At 37.0% G+C, this 22,597-nt stretch overlaps 1 protein-coding gene across 4 annotated transcripts in view; it reads left to right on the top strand.

The window, feature by feature from the left end:
- The window catches only part of kcnh5a (potassium voltage-gated channel, subfamily H (eag-related), member 5a), a 139,158-nt gene extending 117,279 nt beyond the window's left edge, over positions 1-21,879 (top strand). For all 4 annotated transcript variants that reach the window (XM_079639699.1, XM_079639698.1, XM_079639696.1 and 1 more), the window contains 2 exons: positions 170-366; positions 14,986-21,879. In XM_079639699.1, coding sequence (XP_079495825.1) covers positions 170-366; positions 14,986-16,143 — 1,355 coding nt within the window. In that variant the 3' untranslated portion in view covers positions 16,144-21,879. The remainder of the gene's footprint in view (positions 1-169; positions 367-14,985) is intronic.
- The last annotated feature ends 718 nt before the right edge of the window (positions 21,880-22,597 follow it).

The raw sequence follows: 22,597 nt of genomic DNA, 5'->3' as shown, positions 1-22,597 counted from the left end.
AAGAAATGCAGCTGAACAACATGCTGAAGACTAATGTCTGCTAAATTCACTGGGATCATTTTATGGCCAATTACAGAAATCCAAGTAAATCCAAAGGGTTCACATGCTTTTTTCCTGCAACTTTATTAATGGTGTTATTTAAAACTATAATTCCGCTCTTCTGTCCCAGGTAAGGGCGATGTGTTTGGTGACGTGTTCTGGAAGGAATCCTCACTGGCACATGCCTGTGCTAATGTGAGGGCTCTGACGTACTGTGACCTGCATGTCATCAGGAGGGACGCGTTACTCAAAGTGCTGGAGTTTTACACAGCCTTCGCCAACTCCTTCTCCCGAAATCTCTTCCTCACCTGCAACCTCCGCAAGCGGGTAAGCGCCACATACTCACTCTTGTCGTGACCAAATATCCCATTCTAATTGGAATAGACTTTGCTGAATCCATTCTGATATTTGGAAAGCCTTGGAGAATAGAATGCAAGCATGATCGCCCACTTTTTCTCCAGTCTTGGTTCAAGAAGACTTTTTTTCCCATTAATTTTCTGCATTGGCATTTAAAAACAAGGGCATTAAAAACCTGAACAAAATTAACCAGCTATGTGGCGAATTACATGATGATAAACTGATTTAAAGCAAAAAGTACAGTATATGAAAACCAGACAAATTAAACAACAATCCCATGAATCATTGTGAATAACATATTTGGATAAAAAATTGCTAGGGGTTTGCGGCATATGGATAGCTTATTGGTTATCAGCATTATTATTTTTAATCTTTTTTTTTGTTTATCAGTAGCTATTGATCAACATTGTATATTTGATTGTTCATCATTATTTCCTCTATTTTTACATTTAGATGACCTTTGCTGTCGTCTAACGCTCACAGTTAACATTTGAAAACACTTGATAGCTATAACAGCAAATGTGAATTGTGCAAATCTCAAAATGAATATGCATTTTTTTATACTGTGCATTATAATGCTGTGATGCTTAAATTCACTTTTAAAATCCATTCAAAATGATTGTCTTTTTTATTTTTCATTTATTTTAGGGAAAATTATGATGACATGCTTCATGAAAATGTTGCTGATCTTGAAACTTTCGTTTTGCCTTTCTTATGTAAATATATATAATTTATTATCTATTTATTTTTTCCATGTCGTATCAATCAGAGTATTTGTCTCAGAGACTCAAACACATCATTGTGCACTTTGACCTGAATGTGTGGTGTGCAGTCCTGCTGTGTTGGCATGAGTTCAGAGCTCTGTTGTGGCTTTCAGACCTGACCTCACATTCCTTAAATACATAAATGATTCATTCTGACAGACCGCCCATGGAGAACTTTGGATCTCTTGACGAAAGAAAGACCCTGTGCACTCACAACACAATTAGGAGACCTCAGCTGCGCATTTTACTGCCATTGAGTTACATAATTAGTGAGCATTGTGTAAATCTATATTTAGATGCAAAGATTTCCTCTGTTGCTATATCTAATCTCTATCATTGAGGCAACGATGCACTGAAATTAGGTGTGTTAATGTCACCTTTAAATAATGAGGGAGGAGATCTTGCATTCTCCCAAGTAAACAAGTTAAATTGGTCAATTCTTTCAGAGCTGCTGGATTTCTTGGACACAGACAGGAATCACTGAGCCTCGATATTAATGTATTTCCTCTGGCCGCAGCAAAAGAGGACCTGTCTAATGAGAGGACACTTTGCTAAGGGCACTAATTGATTTAAAGGTTTATAGTTCTTCAAGGTCTCTGAGTAACTTTGAGTTCATGAATTTTGCATGTAGTTGATAGCATGCAGTTGGAGCTCGGCGTACATCTTTCATTAGTAGACGACATGGTTTATTTGAAAAATTCTTGTTGCAATATTAATTTTGTCATAGTGTCGTACATACTGTGATTTTTCTGATTGGTTTTACTGTTGATTATTATTTGAATATGCTAACTTAGGCTTACCGCAGAGGTTACAGCAAGCAGATAACCATCAATTATACTGACCAGGATGAGGTGAAAATAGTGTGAAGTGTTTTAAGGGCAGAGCGTTGGTTTCTTTGTCAGTGGAGTGACAGAGGCCGTCCCATTGCCCCGCTGTGCTCAGTCGACTGGGTAACGCTGCTGATGGGCCGGCTTTACTGAGGAGGAACGCCCCCCCCCCGCGCTGCACACTCTGAATAAAGCATGAGTCAAATCAGCGGGAATACACGCACACACACCGACTCACACACACCACACACATTTATCATGCATAATAACAAGAAGTGTCGCCTCCTACTAATATTATGAACTTAATGTCATTATATCTACACCCTACACACAACATGACCAATGTTGTTCACGTTGTGTTGGTGTTAGTCAAACATCGATTTGAATTGCTAAAATGCCGGATTCACACTACATATTTGAGTCTGTTACGAAAGTCACTGTGTCAGATTCTGCAATTTTTACTCCTCAATTCTTGTCGTGTTGTGGACAAGAAACATGTCAGACTACACATTGCTTCCCGACCAGTCATCGCTTGCTGTCTTTAATGGCGTGCATGAAGGTGAAAGGGGCAGAAACTTTGTTAAAGTAACTTAGATTATTTAAAAAAGAGAGTGTGTGTGATAGAATCAATTTGCCATTGCACTGGAATAATCTTAAATAATGAATGATATATTTATTTATTTTCAACAACCATTACACCAGTCTTCACTGTCTTTTGTAGCATTATAAATGTTTTTGGTCAATTTAATGCTTCTGATTAAAGGTATTGGTTTAACTTTATTTGGATGGTCCCTTTAACACATTCTGTTGACTATAAGTAAAGTTGCACCTACATGTCTACTAACTCTCATTAGAGTGTTTGTAGAGTATTAGTAGACTGGTAGGGTTAGAATAAGTTGACATGTAGTTGAAAAATTACTTTTTGTCAGTAGAAAGTTTGTTGGAGGAGCATCACAATAAAGTGTTAGCAAGATATTAAGCAGACAGTCTACTAATACTCTAATGACTGCTAGTTGACATGTAGTTGCAAAGTTACATATTGTCAACAGAATGTTCAAAAGGGACCATCAAAATAAAGTGTTACAAATTTGTTAACAAATTTTATTTCTCGTACCTCGTCCACCATCTTGGACATTTTTTCACTGAGCTCATCATAATGGAATCTGGGACTTTGAGAAAGACAGATGTGATGATGCTTTAGAATTTGTTGAAAAGTTGTCTTGAGGAAGCATAATCATAAAAATGAAAGATTCACGTAATACTCGTACTTTCTTTAAACGCTTTCTCATCCTTCAGACTCCCTTATTATCTCCACTGGTCAATGTCTGAATGACTCACAGAGGTTCTGATTGGAAGGAAAAATGCTCAATGAAAGCCCTTGTAAATGTCTCTGAAAGGAAAGCCCCAGGCCTGTGGTCAATAGTGTGTTAGTGAGTGAATATTTCCACGGCTCTACATCCACTCATGGATTAGATGTGTGGTGCGACTGGCATGTAAAGGACTGTTCCTGTGAACATTTTAGTTTTTTTGTTTTGTTAAAGTAACTCTTGGCTCATGTTGGCTAGAGTAGATCACATTAAGCTTTGCTGAACTGATGACCTTTGTTTGATAATGACAGACAGCTTTGTATAACATACAGTTCAAAAGTAAATGCCGAAAGTGTCCATCCCGTTCCGAGGCCACATGTTCACTAGACAATCCCTTTGCTAGATCAGCAGACAATCCGAACCAATCTCAAACGAATACTTCACCATCACCCGCTGGGCTCAAAACTGTTTGTCTTTGGCTGCTGATTAGTGTCAGATCGGAGTCTTTTTTGCCCAAGCTGATTCATCTCAGCAGCAAACGTAAAGAGGAAACCGAATCCTCCACACCTGCCACGCTTTCCTCCTAACAAGATTTACAAGGCCTTCGGAAAGCTGCAAACCCCTGCCAATAAGGTGGGCAAAGCAACTTTATCATCCCCTCCATTACCAACAGGACAGGCAGAGAGATGCTCTCTCAGCAACAAGAGAAAGATTCACACAAAAATCATCAGCAAACAGTGTGTCCACACATAGAACAGTTCATTTGTTTGGTGCAGTGACCGCTGTGGCTATTTGTATCTGTCCCCCAGTGAAACCTTTTCAAAAACTGTGACGTTTGAATTGTACATTCATTGATCTCACATTTTTTATGCCATGTAAACATTTGGTTTTCTGTGATATACTCTACATTGTTGCTGCAAATTCTGCTTATTTGTCTGTTATCTAGCTAGCTGACATGTATGATGTTTTGTTTAATTTGTAAAAAAGCCATTTGAGCATCAGCAATTTTGTGTGTGTGTATGTGGTCCTGGTAAACTTTACGTTATGAGGACAAAATGTCCCCAGTCCCCACAAAGATGGCAATATCCCAAATCGTTGTCCGTGTGGGGACAGTTTTTGGTCCCCATGAGGAAAACAGCTTATAAATCATCCTAAGTGATGTTTTTTAAAAATGTAAAAATTCAGAAAATGTTCTGTGATGGGAGGTTTATGGGTAGGATTAGTGTAAGGGGATAGAATATACAGTTTGTACAGTATAAAAATGATTATGTCCCCATAAAACATGAAAACACAACGTGTGTGTAAACTGTATACTACCATTCAAAAGTTTATGGTATGTAAGATATTTTTCAAATAAATACATAAATCAAGTCAATTAGTGTAGAATTGGCAAATATGAGGAAATCTGCTATTAAACTGCAGTCTGATTTTAGTACATATGGTTGTGTGTCTGTGTGCATACATGGACAGTTAAAAACGTGAAACAGAACATTCAAGTATTAGATCATTTTGAGAGATGTTGTGGAAGAAAAGTGGTCAGTTGTCTCCCAAAGAGGCAAGACACATTTTTTTCAATTTTTCTTTGGTAAATAATGAATAGAAACAATTAAAGGTGCTCTGTCTTTCTGCCAGAGGGCACAGCATCAGCAGTATGATCTATCTGTACAGATGCTTTCTAGAAACTGGGCAGGACCCAAAACAAGTAGATCACTATAATGTTTTATAGCCACCGTGGACATTATTGATAAAAATTGTAACTCTAATGGGCCATAAGGCTTCTCTTACAGAATTACTTAAAGGTTAGATCTAAACTTCAAAGACAATTTCTCACTGTACCAAAATTACTTAAAAAGTACCCAAGCTGCATTTGTCCTGAACTATAAAGTCTATTTTAGGTTCTGTGAACTTTGTGGAGACATTAAAGCTACAATATGTATTTTTTCTTTGAATAAAATATCCAAAAATCACAACCACAGCATATTTCCTGCAGTTGTGTACTTACAATATCCCAAAACTTCCCAAAGATTTTTAATTTCAGAGAAATTCCAATTTTAAATAATGGCTTGTATAAGTTTAATTTAAAAAAGCAAAATTTTAAGCCTGTGGTATTGTGCTTCATACCACAGTCATGTTAAAAACATCAATGTATTCACTCATCCATAAACATTATTAGATCCTTCGGCATGACGACACGTTCTATAATTCCGCTTATACGTCATCAAACTACGCCTTTGTTATTGTAAGAGGTTAGCGACCCCTAGCGGCGAAAAAATTACATATTGTAGCTTTAAATAAATTCAGTAATCCTGAACAACATGAAGGTGATATCTGAAACTTGATATAGCGAACATGAATTCTATAGCAGTGGAAGAGTCCTTCCACCATCCTTTCTTAAATGAAATGAAATTAAAGGGAATTTTGATATTAATTTTGATACAAAAAAATGTATATGCGTTTTATTTCTATGTTGTCGAGAGGTAATATCGAACTCTAGATTTGAATGAATAATATAATAACTAATTATGGTCAACTCTGTCTCTTGGCTGATTTTCTTCTTTGTTAGTGTCTTGAGATTTTTTTCCACTAAATTGTCATTAAATCTGCTGACCCGGAAATGATCCTTTAGACTTCGCAGTTTCTGTTGAAGTTGGCTGGCAGGTCTGTAGGCAGAGACATGAATTAATTAAATGGAGCCTTTTGGCTCCGAGAGCAAAGGCCAAGATAGGTATTGATCCCCAAACAGAGTCTCTAATTTTATGGCTTGCAAAATGGCACCAGCTCTCTGTAGCCATTGTATTTTTGACAGGAAGCATTATACGTGAGTGAAAAGAGGCACTTGAATGTCTGAATGCAGAGATATGGACATGGTTGTCTGAGAGGGACTATCATAGTCCTGACTCTGTATAGTGGGCAATAATCTGCTGATTGGCCAGCAGTGATTGAAAAATGCTGAGCTGGTGTCCCGAGCTGGTGATGCCTCAGCATTGGGATGGGGGGTGGAGTGGACCCCATCTCTGGCAGATCTTCAGCATCCCGCTAGACTTAAAGTGGCAAAGCGGAGGAGTGTTGAATGGGAGGGGGGCTGCGAAGGAAGGATTATTGCTTGCCAGATCCCATTAATCTAAAATGTTGGATTTTGCAGTGTTGGAAGACTCAGTGCTCTTTTGTTTCAATTCCCTGTGCCTTTTGCCATCACACCCCTTCGCACTGCAGAAAATCACATGAATCTTTCAAAACTCATGGGCATATTTTCTTAATATTTCAAATGTCCTACAGTGATTATCACTAGGTTGTTTCACACCCAAACATAACTATATACCACTAACAACAATAAAAAAACAAGTACCCTATGTGTTTCCCTGCTCATGACATGAGGTTGTACTTTTTTCAAAGTTCAGGAAATTTTGAGGATGGGACTTGGGCGCTGATTGGTTGAATCCATGCAGCATTTTATTTCAACCATTTTAAAAGTCTGTTGCGGTGCGTGCAGTAAGAGTTGTTTGCTATTCAAATCAACAATGGAGTTTTAAAAATATGGCGATGGACCGACAGGTTCAGGCTTTATTAAGCTTATATGCGGAGCACAAAATCCAGCGGGGAACTGGAAAGTCGTGCACAGTTTTATTACAAATTTATTACAAATTAGCACAACAGACTAATTTGCCTAATCTTCACGATACTTTAGAGCGCGATGGAAACAGCAATAGGTCTGGGGGTAAAAAAGTTCCTGGGGCAAATTGTTTTGGGTAATTTCGGTGGAAACTCAGTCTTAATCAAGACCAGTGGAGTATTGAGGAATGTTTTTTCATCTTGTTTAATTTAAGTCACTGTAAATAGTCTTTTTTTGTTTTTGCCATATTCACATTTCAGTGGGGCTGTTTAGAATAAAAAATATGCCATACAAAATATACAAAAAAAAAAGGTCTCTGCACCTGGGGATAATATGACTTGTGACCTTTTCAAACCGTGTCACAATGCAAACCAGAACAAGGGGGCATGTTTTAATGCTTCTCCAGAAAAAGAAGTGTCAGCAGTCATGCTGTTTTTTAAATTAATTTTCCATTGCTGTTTGTGCTTATTGCTCAATATAGAATGATAAACAAAAAAAACAGTAAAGGATAATTTAGCAACATATGAAATATAAATGACTCTTACAGTACATGTGCACACAGGCACACAAACTGTATACAGTTTATCACATTTCTTCTCTTGGATCAGAATACCCAAGAGAACACAGGCTTAATAAAAAAAAGCTCATATAAAAGTTTGCACGGTATTTTATAACTAAAAAAACCCTCCATACTTTATCATTGTTAACCTTCACATGTGATGAGATCCAATGTGCAGTACAAATACCACTTAACTACATTTAAGTTCTTACTGAACCAAAATATTGGTATTATTTTTGTTATTTATTATTATTTATTCCGTTTAATTAATTAATTTATTGTATTTTTGCAAATCCTGGGCATGGCTTTTGAAATGATTCTTTGAATTTATATTCACATATTGAACATCTTGTTTGGTTATTTTTTTTAAATATATATATAGTAAACAGCCTTACTTCAATTTCCATTATAGCCCAAACTAAGGTTTGCTCTTCTGTTAGTTTTGGGTAGCTTTATAATCAATAACCAATTTAAATAAAAGTATTGTAAATCTAATCAGTAGCATAACAACTGTGAAAAAATATATCTATTTATTGTTTACCTTAATGCATATCGATATATTCTGTGAGAAGGAAAAGGTATTCATAAAAGAAACAACAGCCTGAATTAAACTATATTTTTGTACTTTAAGTACTTTTGTACTTTTCTCATAATCCACCTCATCCCCAAGGATAAGGCAGGGCGGCTTAACTGTCACCGTTCCCGCGGTCTGTCACTCAGTCACTGTCAGGGCATGTTATGTTACATGTGGCTCTTGTCATGAGTGATGAAAGTGTCATCTCATTCCCTTCATGTATTTATCAAAGTCATGAGAATATTTTCCTTGGAAAAGGGGCCCCTTTTTGTTGTTTTGTTGTTGAGAGTTTAACTCAAGACAGCAAATTGCCTGAATAGGCCTACATACGTTCTACATGAGAACTAATGAACTGAAGGCCTGTCTTATTGTGACATAAATAAAGGGTAGCTACTATTAAACAATGTTTTGTATACCTGACACATGCAATACTTTTAAACAATGCATTTAGCTGAACTATTTAGAACTACTACTCTCAAGAGATGTCCAACTTAAATGCTACAGTTTCTCATTTATATGCCTAAAATGTGAGCACTGGGAAATACTGTAAGAAACTCATAACAGCATTTTATCAAACAGAAAACAGAGTGCAGGTCTGAGACTAAGATCGTTAGGTTTTTACACAAATTGTGGAGTTCTCACAGTAAGAGTGCTGCTGTCATTAAAGTAAAAGTGAGACAAACCAAATACTAAGACATTCTGACCCTTACGAAAAATAAGTTTAAGTGTGCTTTTAGTATACTTCTTTTAAACTAAAAATAAGATCTTATGATGTTAAGATTTGAAGTACTTCTCAGAGATTTACTTAAAATAGTACAGTATACTTGACCTATACTGACAGAAAAGTCTAAGTATATTTGGCCTATACTTATACTCAATCTTGTGATTGAGATACAGTATACTTAAATTATAAAAGTACTTATACTTAATACTTAAAGTACTTATAAGTATTGTACGTATAACTTAGAATTAGAAAAATATCTGTTTTCAATGTGAGTATGCTAGTCCACAATAGTGTACATAGGAATTTACTCCAAATCTGCTTTACTCTTTCTTATCTGCTTACACATTCAAGTTTTGATAAAAAGGATGCATGAAGCTAGAATGAAATGATTTTAAAATGGAAAGAGTTCAAGTATAGTTAAAGGTATATTTCAAGTATAAAAATAAATAAATACACACTTCACTGTAAATAGGAACATAGTAGTATACTTAAAGTCCAAAAATAATATTTAAACACTAAACTTTAAGTATGATGTTACAGTATGTTCACTTAAGGAAATCTTACAAGTATACTTGAAGTTTAAAACTACTAAACAGCTAGTTATTAAGAGTATACTTCAAACTTTCATAAACTAAATAATGTACTACAAGTATTTTAACAGTAAACTATCAGTATTACTAAGTTTACTTGTAGTATAGTTGCAGTACAAATGAAAAACTTAAGTTGTTAACTACTTGTGTACTCAAAGTAATAAAGGCCTTCTGAAGCGAAGCGATGCGTTTATGTAAGAAAAATATCCATATTTAAAACTAATCCATATTTAAATCTTCCGACAGCCGGCCGTATGCATTGATTTACGGCGAAAGACCATGACCTGACGCATGACATATTGACGAACGCGGAAACGCAGAGGATAGAGCTAAACAAAACACCGGTCACGAATTAGAAGTCTAAAATGAGTTTTTTTAAAGAGAAATTTCAGAGGAGCTTGAGTTTGTTGTCCAGCCCTATTTGTTTGAACCGCGAGAGGCGTCTACTCTCACCTAAGCTTACGCTGCTCCTACATCCATCTAGGGCTACATCTAACGATTATTTTTGTTGTCGATTAATCTATCGATTATTTCTTCGATTAGTCGACTAATCTAACGAATCTAACTCTGTTGTGTTGGGTGACTTGGGTCCCGCGGGAGTGCATGTCTAGTCTACATGTGCATACACAACTTTTAAAAACGGGCAATTTAAATGCATTGAAGGCTTCGTTGACAGATTTAAGTTGAAGTTATAAATGAAAGTCGTTTTGAGTACGCAGAGTCACAGGATATCCTTTTAAGATGCTCGTTCATAGCAGTTGTGCTGCCATGGTATGAGTTTTCCGCTTTGCATAGTGAACAAAGCACCTTTCTGTTCGGCTGTAGTTTAAAGTATTCCCATACTTTGGATGATCGTGGTCTGGCTTTATGTGATAAAGCCAGATTGTCATTTTCACCATGAGCTGGAGCAGAAGCCGCCATTACTCGATATTTAAACGTAAATAATGAATGTGACACAGTATTTTCATGGTCGTCGTAATCGATGAAGGAAGTCGACTTGCTTAGGTCGTCTGTTGGAAGCTAGTTATTTTAGTTTATAAAGTTTGAAATATGGATATTTTTCTTACAAAAACCCATCACTTTGGTTCAGAAGGCCTTTATTAACTCCCTGGAGTCATATGGGTTACATTTATGATGGATGGATGCACTTTTTTGGACTTTCAAAAATCAGGACCGTCATTTACTACCATTAAAGCTTGGAAGAGCAATGATATATTTTTAATATAACTCCGATTGTGTTAGTCTGAAAGTTGATAGTCATATCATATATACCTAGGATGGCTTGAGGGCGAGTAAATCATGGGATAATTTTCATTTTTGGGTGAACTATCCCTTTAACCTCTATGACATTTTTCTTGATACTGTTGTTCACCTTAAAGGGACATTTCACACAAAAATAAACACGCTGTTATCATTTACTCACCCTCATATTTTTCAAAACCTAAATGACTGACTTTCTTCTGTAAAACACAAAAGAATATATTTCGAATAATTAATTTTTTTGTTGTTCATTCAATGAAAGTCATTTTGGTGCAAAGCAACAGTCAGTGGGACCCCATTAATTTCAATGTACTGTATTGACATAACGCCATCAATATTTTTCTTTGGTTCCCTGTTGAACAAGTTTGAATTGCAGACAAAATCGTCTGCAGTTAGTTGGCCAAACAGATAACCCCAACCCAAAAGCTTATGCCATTGGTTGAGCTGCTGTTGCTGTGTGGGTCTGATGTTATCTCTGGAAATCTAGAAGAAATGCAGTGTAGATTTGTCCCTGATACTGTTACTGTGACAGTTCTCTTGAATTGCAGGCTGGACAGTTTTTGGTGTTCAGACGTGCAGCAACACTACTTTAATACTACAGCTCATTAGTTTGAGTTTCTGTCCAGAAATGAACTCACAGCTGTGTTAAATAAAACAAGATTGACCCGGCATGCCTGTGCTATTATTCCAATTATGAAATCCGTCTTTGTTGGAAGAGAAAAAAAAGTCACTTCACACAGGTGAAGAATGTTCGAATAATAACGCTGGCTCCAGAGAGTGTAAATGAAATATTGGATTCTTAATTTAAATTCCCCATGGATGCTGAGAGATCATTATAAATCCCTAATCAGTTTCCCTCTGCAGCAGATGCAGGCTGTTGACACGTGTTTTTTTCTTTCTTTCGGTCTCTGCTTTTATTCAGCAGATAGCTTGAGCGTTGTGATAATTGTCATTATCCAATAAGCTCCACAAAGGGAATAATTAAACAGCATGCATAGCCGAGGCCAAAGAGTAAATTCTTTATATTCTGGCATAATGGCACTCCACATAATTCACAGCTCTTTTTTTTATTTTTTTTTTTATTTCATGGGCACATCACATTGCATCCATATATCATACACATCACTTTCACTGCATTTTCACATTTACATATGCAATGGTATTTAATGGTGGACAGAGATAATTTAGTTTTATAAGCAGCTTTACCCTTCACCCTTTAGGATGTGGGTTGTTTTAAAAGTTTTCTCAGATACACGTATGGCTGTTTTATACTTGAGATGCATAATCAGTATCATACTGGTTAATGGCAATATTATATATTGTTTTAATTGACTGGCATCAGTTGATAACGAATATTTAATTGTCCGTGCTCATTTTCCCTCTTTACTTTCAGATTACTTTTGTTGTCATCTACACATTTAAAGTTGATCTTTAAAAACACTAATTTATAAAACACTGTTAAATTTTATATTTAACTAATCTAAAAATGAATATTTCATACTGTACAGCATAATGTTATGATGCTTTTTGTATTTGATTATTACTTTTAGACAAAATAGCATTGAATTTTATATTAAATATTATTGGACTATCAGTTATGACATAAAAAAATATTAACGGCTTATCAGTATTGGCCAAACTTTTAATATCAGTGCATCCCAAATTTGAACTGTTCTGAATAGTGACTAAATACACGTTTGTCAACTTCAGAATGCAAATTTAATGTCACAACTGTTAATAGCACTTATGTGATGATTATTGTTTCCAACAAAACATATTTAGCGTACATCACCGCTCACACCTCTGTTTCTTTTGTAGCATTCTCATTCTACAACCTAGCACTTATTTTGTATTTGGCTACACAACGTTCATAGCCCACTCTCACTTTTTTTTTCTAGTTTACTCCATCACTCCCATCTCGTTCTGCTCGTACTAAGCGACATTTAAATAATATGAAGAGGCAGAAGGGGGCTGGATTCATTATTTACCAGAGTCCTCCTGGGAGATGAGAAGTGACATGCGCCGCAGCACTTCAGGGTGCCGAAAGACTGCACAGGGATAACTAAAGGGCACGTGACACGCTCTGTTCTATTTTTAACACTACAGACCAATGTTTGCCCGGAGGAATTTTTTTTTTTTTTAAGTGAGCACGGTCGCTGTTATGTTATCGCACACGACAGTGATAGTGGAAAGAAAGTAGCAATTTTCACTGAGTTTTTTTTTTTTTTTTTACTATAATGTGTAAGTGATATAAAGATTAGACCTCTCTACAAGTGTGAGTTTTACTTAAAACAAAATGTTATTCCAGGCTGGTCTTTGAACTTGTGATGAAATCCCATTAAAACTAACAAGCCGTGTGGCCGCATGACCTCCTCAGTATGTCAGGTGAGGTGGGGCTGTACAGACTCCCTGGGGTCCTCAGCTAGGGGGCTTGGGTGGCTAATTAGCACTCTCTAATTAAAACGTATGCGATCAAAGCTAGTGCCATGCGTATGCACACAGCCGAAAGAGAAGCGATGAGGAGGGAAGGAAGAGAGGCAGGCGGCCTATTTCTCTGAGGTGTCATGTTCCTGGGTGAAAGCTTTGGTGGAAAGTTAGGTGCTACATAGGCTAAGATGTTTATACTGGAGAATGAGACAGAACAGTCAACTTCACGTATACAAGCAGAAGCCATCTTTGAAAAACAGACTCGATCAGTCGATCAACGAAACGCCGATCCAAATGCGCTGAACTGTGTAGAATCTCATATGGTCCAGCGCATTTAGATCGGCGTTTCGTTGATTGACTGATCGAGTCTGTTTTTCAAAGATGGCTTCTGCTTGTATACGTGAAGTTGACTGTATGTATAAAATATCTTCTTATTATACTGTCTGGACACTGTCAAAGTTCTCAATGCTTGTCATTACTCTATGCCCCATATACTAGCGTTATACTAGCGTTATAGGCTAAACTGTTTTTAGAGATAAAACTATTTACATTCGATAATCATGAAAACAAATCTCAGATAACGGTTGACTAGGTAACAATGTGTAATTAGACCAAAGGTTAATTTTGCGCTGGAGTTCTCCTTTAAATGCCCATTGTACTTTCACGATTGGTTGCTGATAAAAAGGAAATTACCATATTTGGATCCGACAACATTGATCAGGAGAGAGAGAGAGAGCTTCCCAACGGTATATGTGATGACAGGGTGCAGACAGCGATCTCGGAGCAGCATGATGATAAGGAACGCCAACTTTTGTTGAATTTAGGAGAAATCTACAGACGCAAATAGACAAAGTGTAGTAAAATAAAGACCTAAATGTGTATTTTGGACTTTTTTTCACCACAAGTCTGAAAGAAGACATGTTATTGAACATAGTGGTTTAGCATTAGTAATCTTGAAGGCATTGATTAGCTTGCTCAGGAGTGTTTGATTAGGTTGAAGCTAAACTCAGCAGGACAGTTCTCTCATATCCTTCACTCGCTAACTTCCCTCCGTCTCGTTCACTCGGATGTATGTCATTGCTTACGTTACACGAGTGTCCACTTCTAGCAGAAACTGCAATGGGCTGAATTGGAACGTCCTATAAGCCCTTGATCACTTGGAAACAGCTATGGAGTTGATTTTTTATTTTGGTTTTTAATTCCCTTTAAGAATTTGTTTAGTGCAGCATCCAAATGTATAGGTGTGTTTGGGTTGTTTGAAATGTAAAAAATTATAATAATATATCATAGAGTTGTTTGTGATGGTGGTGATTAGATGAGATCTGCGGTGACGGCACAATCGTGTTTCATTGTGGTATATGGAGCTGCCTTCAGGTGTGTTTAATTGGGCTTTGGGCCAGGAGCAGAATTAGACACCCCTGCTTTAGGGATACAACATCTTGTCACTAGGACAGTACCCTTAAAGGGACAATTTATTTACCTTATCTTCTGCAAAAAGGTGTAAGGTACTATTATTAACCTTACGGGTAAATAAGATGCCCTTTGAGGTGACAAGCTTGTACCTATAAAGGTAAACATAATTTCAAAATGTCACTTTATTTCTGACTATTTTATACTCTGAGGCAGAAACTGGCTTCCATAGCTATGGGATTTACAGTACTATAAGGAGTTGTATATGGTGACCTATTCCCCTGTACTTAGTATGTGAAGGTCACGAGTGAAGAATAGTTGACAAATTTACTCTGCAACGCTAGCCATGACAAATATGTTCTTGTTCGGATGTAATTGGTGGATGATTTAACCAGCATAATATTTTTTTATTCCTTCTTATGTTCATATTATCTGTAGCGCCTCTTTAGAGCTTGAATCAAGTCTTTATTTAATTAATTCACTGCAGACAAAAAGTCCAAACATACAGATTTCTTACATATCATTGTGTCTCCACAGATTGTTTTTCGCAAGATTCTCGATGTGAAGAAAGAGGAAGAGGAGAGGAGACACCAGAAAAACGAGGTGACCCTGTCTATCCCCGTGGACCATCCTGTCCGCAAACTTTTCCAAAAGTTTAAGCAGCAGAAGGAGATGCGTACGCAAGGTTCATCCCAGCATGACCTGGAGAGGAACCAATTTCAGGTGGAACATCACCTCCATCCACTGTCTCAGCAGCTTCATCAGCAGCAATATCAGCCCCAGTACCAGGGCCACCATCCCCTTCAACACCAACATGTGACCACCTTGCAAAACGGGACCCCTGGCTCAGGAAACGGGAACGGTGGTTCTAGCGTTGTAACAGTCTCACAGATAACTCCAATCCAGAACGCCCTAGCCTACGTTCAGACCGAGGAACCCAACAGCGAAGACCATGAGGCTATGGAGCTCAAGCCCAGCTTTGGCGTTAAGGACTCAAATTGTCTAAAAGTAACAAGTCCTGTGAGACCCAGAGGAGGAAGGGGACGAGGCTGGATGCGTTTCCATAACATTGCATCAGGATCATCTCCCATGCTTCCGCTAGAACTAGAGAAGCAGCCGCAGCAGAAGGAAGAGGAGTGGGGGGATGTGTCCCAGCCGCTGAATGTTATCTCAGACAATGGGAAGAACCAGGAAGCAGATAGTGGGGGTTCTAACGAAAGGGGTACTGGTGGTAACAGTAGTGATGAGACTGATGAGAATACTGCCCTACACAAGACTGATTCTTGCGACAGCGGAATAACAAAGAGTGACTTGCGTATTGACCGGGTAGGTGATTCACGGAGCCCGTACGACAGGGCCTCGATAGAAAGGAGCCCATATGATCAGCCTAGTCCCGGAGTGGGTGACGTGACCCTTCGGGGGATTCAATTTCAGCCTGTCTCTGAACAGGCAGTGCTTCAAAACAGCCTGTATGAGGCAAAGCTGGAACTAAAAGAAGACATCCAGACGTTAAATAGCCGGCTAGCAGCTCTGGAGGACCAGGTGGGGGAGATTTTGAGACTTCTGTCGGAGAAGAGGAAACCTTCCCCACCTCCTCAGACCTCCTCGCCAAAAACTACACATCAGTGCCAGGACATCTTTGCCCTTTCTCAGCCTGTCACTCCAGAGACAGAGGGGGACGATGGACCCCTTTGAATAGGAGAAATATATTTAGATATTGATATGCTGTTTTTATTTATCGTTTCCCTTCCTCTCACTCAGGAAGGAAAGGTGAATACTGATGATTAGGGGAAGGATCCTTGCTGTTGTAAATATATACTTGCATGTCCAGCTGGAATCTGGCCTGCCAATGAAATCTTCTCTATGGATAGTAGTTGCTTGTAAACGTATGGAATCGGTTGCATGCGGAGATGATTTTATTCTGACATTGCACACGGAATCTTCTAACCAGGTGATATTTCAGGGCATTTTCTGTTTGAGTGATGGCTTGGTGCCCCAAATTAGGGATCTTGGGTTGCTGTAAGGCAAAATCAGGCTTGGTCAATACCTCCATCGGTCATTCTTCATAGTGAAATGGCTATTAATAGCTATAGTCATTGAAGGAATGGCTTGCCCAAAAAATACAATTCTGCCATCATTTATTCACACTCATGTCGCTCCAAAGCACAAAAGAAGATATTTTGAATAACATCTCTTTATTTGTTTTTTCATTCTGTGTGACTACTTGGTACTTTCGAAGCAAAAAAATGTGTAATGATTCGTAATGAATTTACTTACAATTAGGGGTGGGAATATTTAGGCACCTCAAAATCTGATCCGATTCCAAAACGTTCTACATTTTATGTTAATTAATTAGTTTACCAACTTTTAATCTCAAATTTTTGTGTGCATTTTTATTTAATTACTTGTATAATTTAATGTAATTACGAATTAAAAATGTAATTAAAATGTTACGAATTTTCAACTGACTAAATATAGCTTCAAAACATACAAGCAAATCGTAAATAATTTAACATATTATAAGCAATCACTTATACAATCACGTCACAACACTGGAGAAAAGTCGTTTGTAAGTTCCGGTTCATGCCGACTTTAAGACATAATTGGCTGTGTTTACGTTAATTTCGTGTCATAAAAGCATTTTGAGATGCAAGTGCATTTAACCACAGCTTTCCGCAAGCGCTCTTCACAAAGCCCACGTGAGCATTTAAAAGCTGAGATCTGTCAGTAAGTGAATTTTGTGTATTGAATATATAGACCAATTGCATTTCAAACTATAGACTTTCAGTGTATGGACAAAAAACACTAAGACATTTTCACTAAGAGATTTTGTGAAAGACAGAAGAAAGTCATACAGATTTGAAATGACATAAGGATGAGTGAATGATGACAGAACTTTCGTTTTTAGGTGAACTATTGATTGCTCAAATCATTGGAAGTTTGTGAAATTGTTTGCCTAGATGATTTCTTGGATGTGATTTAGGAGATAACCCAAAACTAAACTCACTTTTGATATGCGAAACCCATTTCATTACCACCGCTGTTTCAAATTACATTATCATTATTGCCTTTTATTTATTTTGTGAAACTTTATGATAGATGAGAGAGAAATGACTTAGCCCAATTTTTGGGGAGCTGTTTTACATGTTTTAGAGAGATATACTGTATCTGCATGCTGGATGGATTTAGCTCTGGCATGGTAGGACTAGGGACTAATTGTTTTTCCCTTATCAATTATGCAAACATACAAAGTGCAAGTCACAAAGGGGGGTAGGGGGGAGGGGGGTTTGCATTTTTGGAAAGCATGAACACATTCAGGTCATTTGGAAATGATACAAGCATGCACTGAATTCTTCGCATGACATCAACATTGTGTTTCATATAAAAAGTCATGGATCCCTGGTATTGTTTCCCAATAGATATCAATTTATAGTATCCACAATTAATTTCAGTCCAGATGCATATTTCAAAACCTTTACATTTTAATCCAGTACCCAAACTAAAGCCACAATAAACCGCCTACTAAGGTGTTGTTTTTGAAATAACCTAATGGTTGGTCATTTAAAAAGTGCTGTGGGGAACTTTCTTAATATTATGTTATTATATCCACAGGCGGTGACTCACTGCACATCAGCATAAAGGGTGCTTTAGAGGGTTTATAACATAACATAACGACTAATGCTCCTTCACCTTTTATTTCCCATCAGTTCTGTTGTAATGTTATTAGTTCATTCTGATGATGTTCATACCAACACAAGGGATGTTCAGTTGTGAATGGGGTTCAAAAGAGAGACTATTAAGATTAATACTAACCCAACAGGAGTGTGGTTGTATTCATTTTACTTTTAATGCCTATAGATCCTTTGCAATGAAAATGGTCTGTCATAAAGCAATCCACAAACAAGCAACAGTTCTTCAGTGGTACTTTCTACCCCCTACTTATTCCCTAATTTGGTTCTGTCTTTGATAAACACATGCTCATCCCTGTAAGTGCTCAGATAATAATATTAGTTCATCACTATTGTTTAATCATCATTTCAGAGGTTATGATGTTCATGGGGACCAAAGACATTAGAAGTTTTGTACTAATAACATTACATCAGTGTCCTGCTTGAATTCCCAATCCCATTATTACCTGTCACCAGTGGATGGTGATAAAAGCCTTATTAGGTTATACTGATATGTAAATGACATCACTGTTTTGCTACTTAAGCAAAATAAACATTTGAAAGATGACAGGATTCAGATAAATATAATTTACTGGCTGTAGTATTTCTAAACCCCATTATTTTAAATGTACAATAGTTTTAAGGGATAATTCACAACAACAACAACAAATAATTGTATCACCATTTCATTTCAAACCTGTATGACTTCCGTTCTTCAGTGGAACACAAAATGAGAAATGTTGATGTACTGGTCAATTTGACATATTATTTGTTAAATACTATTTAATTATTATCATATTATCATATTACTATCATATTATTATTTTCCCCCCTTGGATTCCCATTAATTTAAATGTGAAAAAGATGGGCTAGTACATTCTTTAACATTTTACCTTTTGTCATATAAGTCATATAGGTTTGAATGATATGAGAGTACGTAAAGGATGACAGAATTTTCATCTTTAAATTAACTTTTTGAAGCATGAAAAGATCGATAACAATTACACCTCGTCTATATCGGACTTGACAGCGACCACTGCAAATCGATTTGTTCTCCATATCAGAAGTAGCGCAAGTGGCTGGAGTGCATCAGCAATAGTGATGGGCATCAGTTTACTGTCGGGGATCTGTCGTGTTGCGTCGCGCCAAATCCAGTGTAGACAGCATCGCTGAGTATAATGGGTTCTATTAGCTTTTGACGCGCCACGGCACACCACTTATGCCTGGTGTCGACATGGTATAATAATATCTTCTAATAATATCTCGCACTTTGATCAGCATCATAAAACATAAAACACCCTTGATTATGGGCTTTTTTCATTCACGGGCTTCATGCTTTGAGATTTCAGTGCCCTGTGCTCCTTCATTCTGTTTGAGTTATTTTTCCTGTCATTCAGCCCAGCAGAGAGGAGCACAGACAGTGAAAGGATTATTCTTTGAGTCTCCCATGAAATTGAAGAGATGGATATAATAGATGCTAAAAGCTGTAATAGTGTGGCAGACGACGCGAGTCTCCGTAATCGAATGGAGCTGGCTCGCTGTGTGAATCCCTGGGTGCCTGTTCCGAGGATTACACACAGTTTTCACAAAATTATGAGGGTATTCAACTCCACTGGGTATTGAAACTTTTTGGAGCGGGGTGGGTTTGGAACGATGTGCCCGATCCTTACACACGCTGGGAGCCGATGGTGAGCACCATGTGCCTACTGAGAAGTTGGACTCTGGGCATCTGACTGCATGCTGCATTTTTGAACTGTATAAAACTTAATGCCAATGAGAATGATATTTGCCTGCCAAAGCAGTGTTTTGCTGCGACTTTTCATGCACACACACACAGGGCAGAGGCCTGGGCACAAAATCACAAAAAACACATCACAAAATACAATATTATGCTGTTCATTAAAAGACATTACATGCCAATACAGGAAGTTTTTGATGACTATCAATACATGCTGGCAATTGCAACACAGTCAGCAGATTAACAGAAGGCCTAACCGATTTTAAATAGCTATTTATCTCCAGTCTCCATATAAGGAAAACAATGTAAAACCAAAAGGTGGGATGATGTTAAAAAAACGAAATGAAGAAAACTCGTTCAATGCATTTTCTGAACCTACAATAGTTTATTTACCGTAATAACATGAATATTGATTGTCTCTCACCAAATATTAGCTACAGTGCCTTTAAAAAGAATTCATGCCATCAGAAGTTTTTGCGTTGTATTTGTTTTAAAACATTAAACATTTAAAAAGTTTTTTTTTACAATAATATTTTATGTCAAATGTCTACATTGCCCTAACTTCTTACAGTTGTTAAACAAAATGATTGCCCCATTCTTTCCTGAATGGAGGGATATCTTAAGTAGACGAGCCTTTATCAAGTGACCCATAAATCAAAAAAATGTGTTGAATGACATCTGGACTTTTGAATTTGTTCATATTAAACGTTAGCTTTATACTTGAGGTCACTATTTTGCTGAAAATGGATTGCTTTGTAGATGTCTTTGCAGACTCCATCAGAATTTCTCTGTATTTTGCTGCATTCGTTTTACACTCCACCATCACAAACCTGCCACTGCCTTTTTTGCAGAGAAGCAATCCCCATGAGGGTGTGTTTCTGATCATGTGCAGTTTGGCTTACAACAAACATGCCGTTAAGTCTGATGGTCAGAAAGCTCAATTTTATTCTCATCAGACATCAGAACCTTCTTCTAGCTTGTTTCAGAATTTCCCACATGTCTTCTGGCAAACTGTAGACGAGATCTCATATGCAACAGTGACTTATCTTTGTCACTCCCTTATAAAGATGTGACTAAACCTTGTCTATTTCGTAATCACGGATTTAACTTTGCATCCATTTCCTTGGCTTGTGCCTTTAATTGCTTTTTGTTTGCAGAGTTGCTTGGAATATTAGTTTTTCTTCATGGTTTATGTTCTACAGCCGCAGTTCTGACTCACCAAAACTTGGACCTTGCAAAAATAAGTATTTATAATCATCAGAGACAACACACAAGTGATATCCATTTAACATTGACTATTAATATGGCTACAAACCAGTTGGCTGCACCAGTGTTGATTTTGACAAGTCACATTAACGTGAATACTTACCGTTATTATATTTATAGTTATTTTAATCACTGTGTAAAGATCTGTTTTACCTTTTGAAATTAAAGTCTTTTTTGTTGTTGTTGTTGTTGTTGATCACTGATAAAAAGCCAAATGATTCAGTCCACCATGATTCAGTTTCAGTGCTGTACAACAATAAAACATGAAAAATAGAGTGAACATATTTTATAGGCACTGTAAAGGCAAAGACTAGACATTTACTTAAAAAGAGCCTCGTGTTTTTTAATTGGAAAAAAGCTGCCAAGGTTATAAATAACTTCTAACAGGATAGAAATAGATGTCAGATAAATCATTTCAGTTCATTCACACTTGAGGGAGGGTTAATCATCACTTTCTTTTAGGACGGCATTTTTTCAGACCTCAGCAGAATTGCATTGCTCTCATCTGTCCTCATAGCTGAAGTGCTGCCCAGGCTCCTCTTACCCTTTTGGAAGCAGTGACCACTGAGTTTATTATTAAGCTCCTTTTCCACTGTAAATGAGACTGCCTTTTTATCAGTGTAAAAAAATATTGTTATGATAATATTTCTGAGGGAGGTGGGGGAAAGTGTTTATTTTTTACCACACTGGCATGAATATTAATAATTTGTTATATACAGTGTAGTACACTGATGTTATAAAATAAAAATTGAATTGTGCTAATTTACTCATCTTGTCATTTTTTTCATTCAACTTATTCCAATGCACATTGGTTTTGTATTATTAAAAATGTAATTGCATTACACACGGTTTTAATATTTTCCACTATGTCTATATTGTCCTTTTTCAATTATTCAGTTTGTATAAAAAAAAAAGCACTGAATGATCTGACACTGACCCAACTCAGTGAAGCTGTTTCCTTGACAACCTGAGGACTTTTAAATCTATTTTCTATAATCAGATCCCTTAAGATGGACTGGAGAGTTACTCTGTAAAGCAAGATCATTCGCTGAAACCATTCAGGCAAATTTCACCAATATCAAATGTGGAATGACTAGAGTTGAATAATAAGCCATCCTGACACTATACCGAGGTAAGGAACTAAGGAGAGCGCAAGTACACAATTCAAATCTGCTACATTGATGATACACACTGGCGTTTATGGATTGATTTCACCTTTTTCTCTTTATATGGTTTTAAGTGTGTTAAGTTGTGATACACATATTAGTCATAGGTACAATTTTATAAATGATCATGCTTTTAAAAACATATATATATTATATATGCATTTAATATTCTATGGCATTTTTAAAGGTTGAAAAGTGAAAAGGAAACTCTGTGCCGCATCAGACTAACTGTGATACTGCTTCGTGTGTGTCAAGCCAAATGGTTGAGAAGTCATGTAGTGAGGCATTTGTCATAATAATTTCACAGTGCT

Source organism: Phoxinus phoxinus (genome assembly GCF_949152265.1).
Source record: "Phoxinus phoxinus genome assembly, chromosome: 16".
NCBI lineage: Eukaryota > Metazoa > Chordata > Actinopteri > Cypriniformes > Leuciscidae > Phoxinus > Phoxinus phoxinus.
This window is presented reverse-complemented; position numbering and strand designations above follow the sequence as displayed.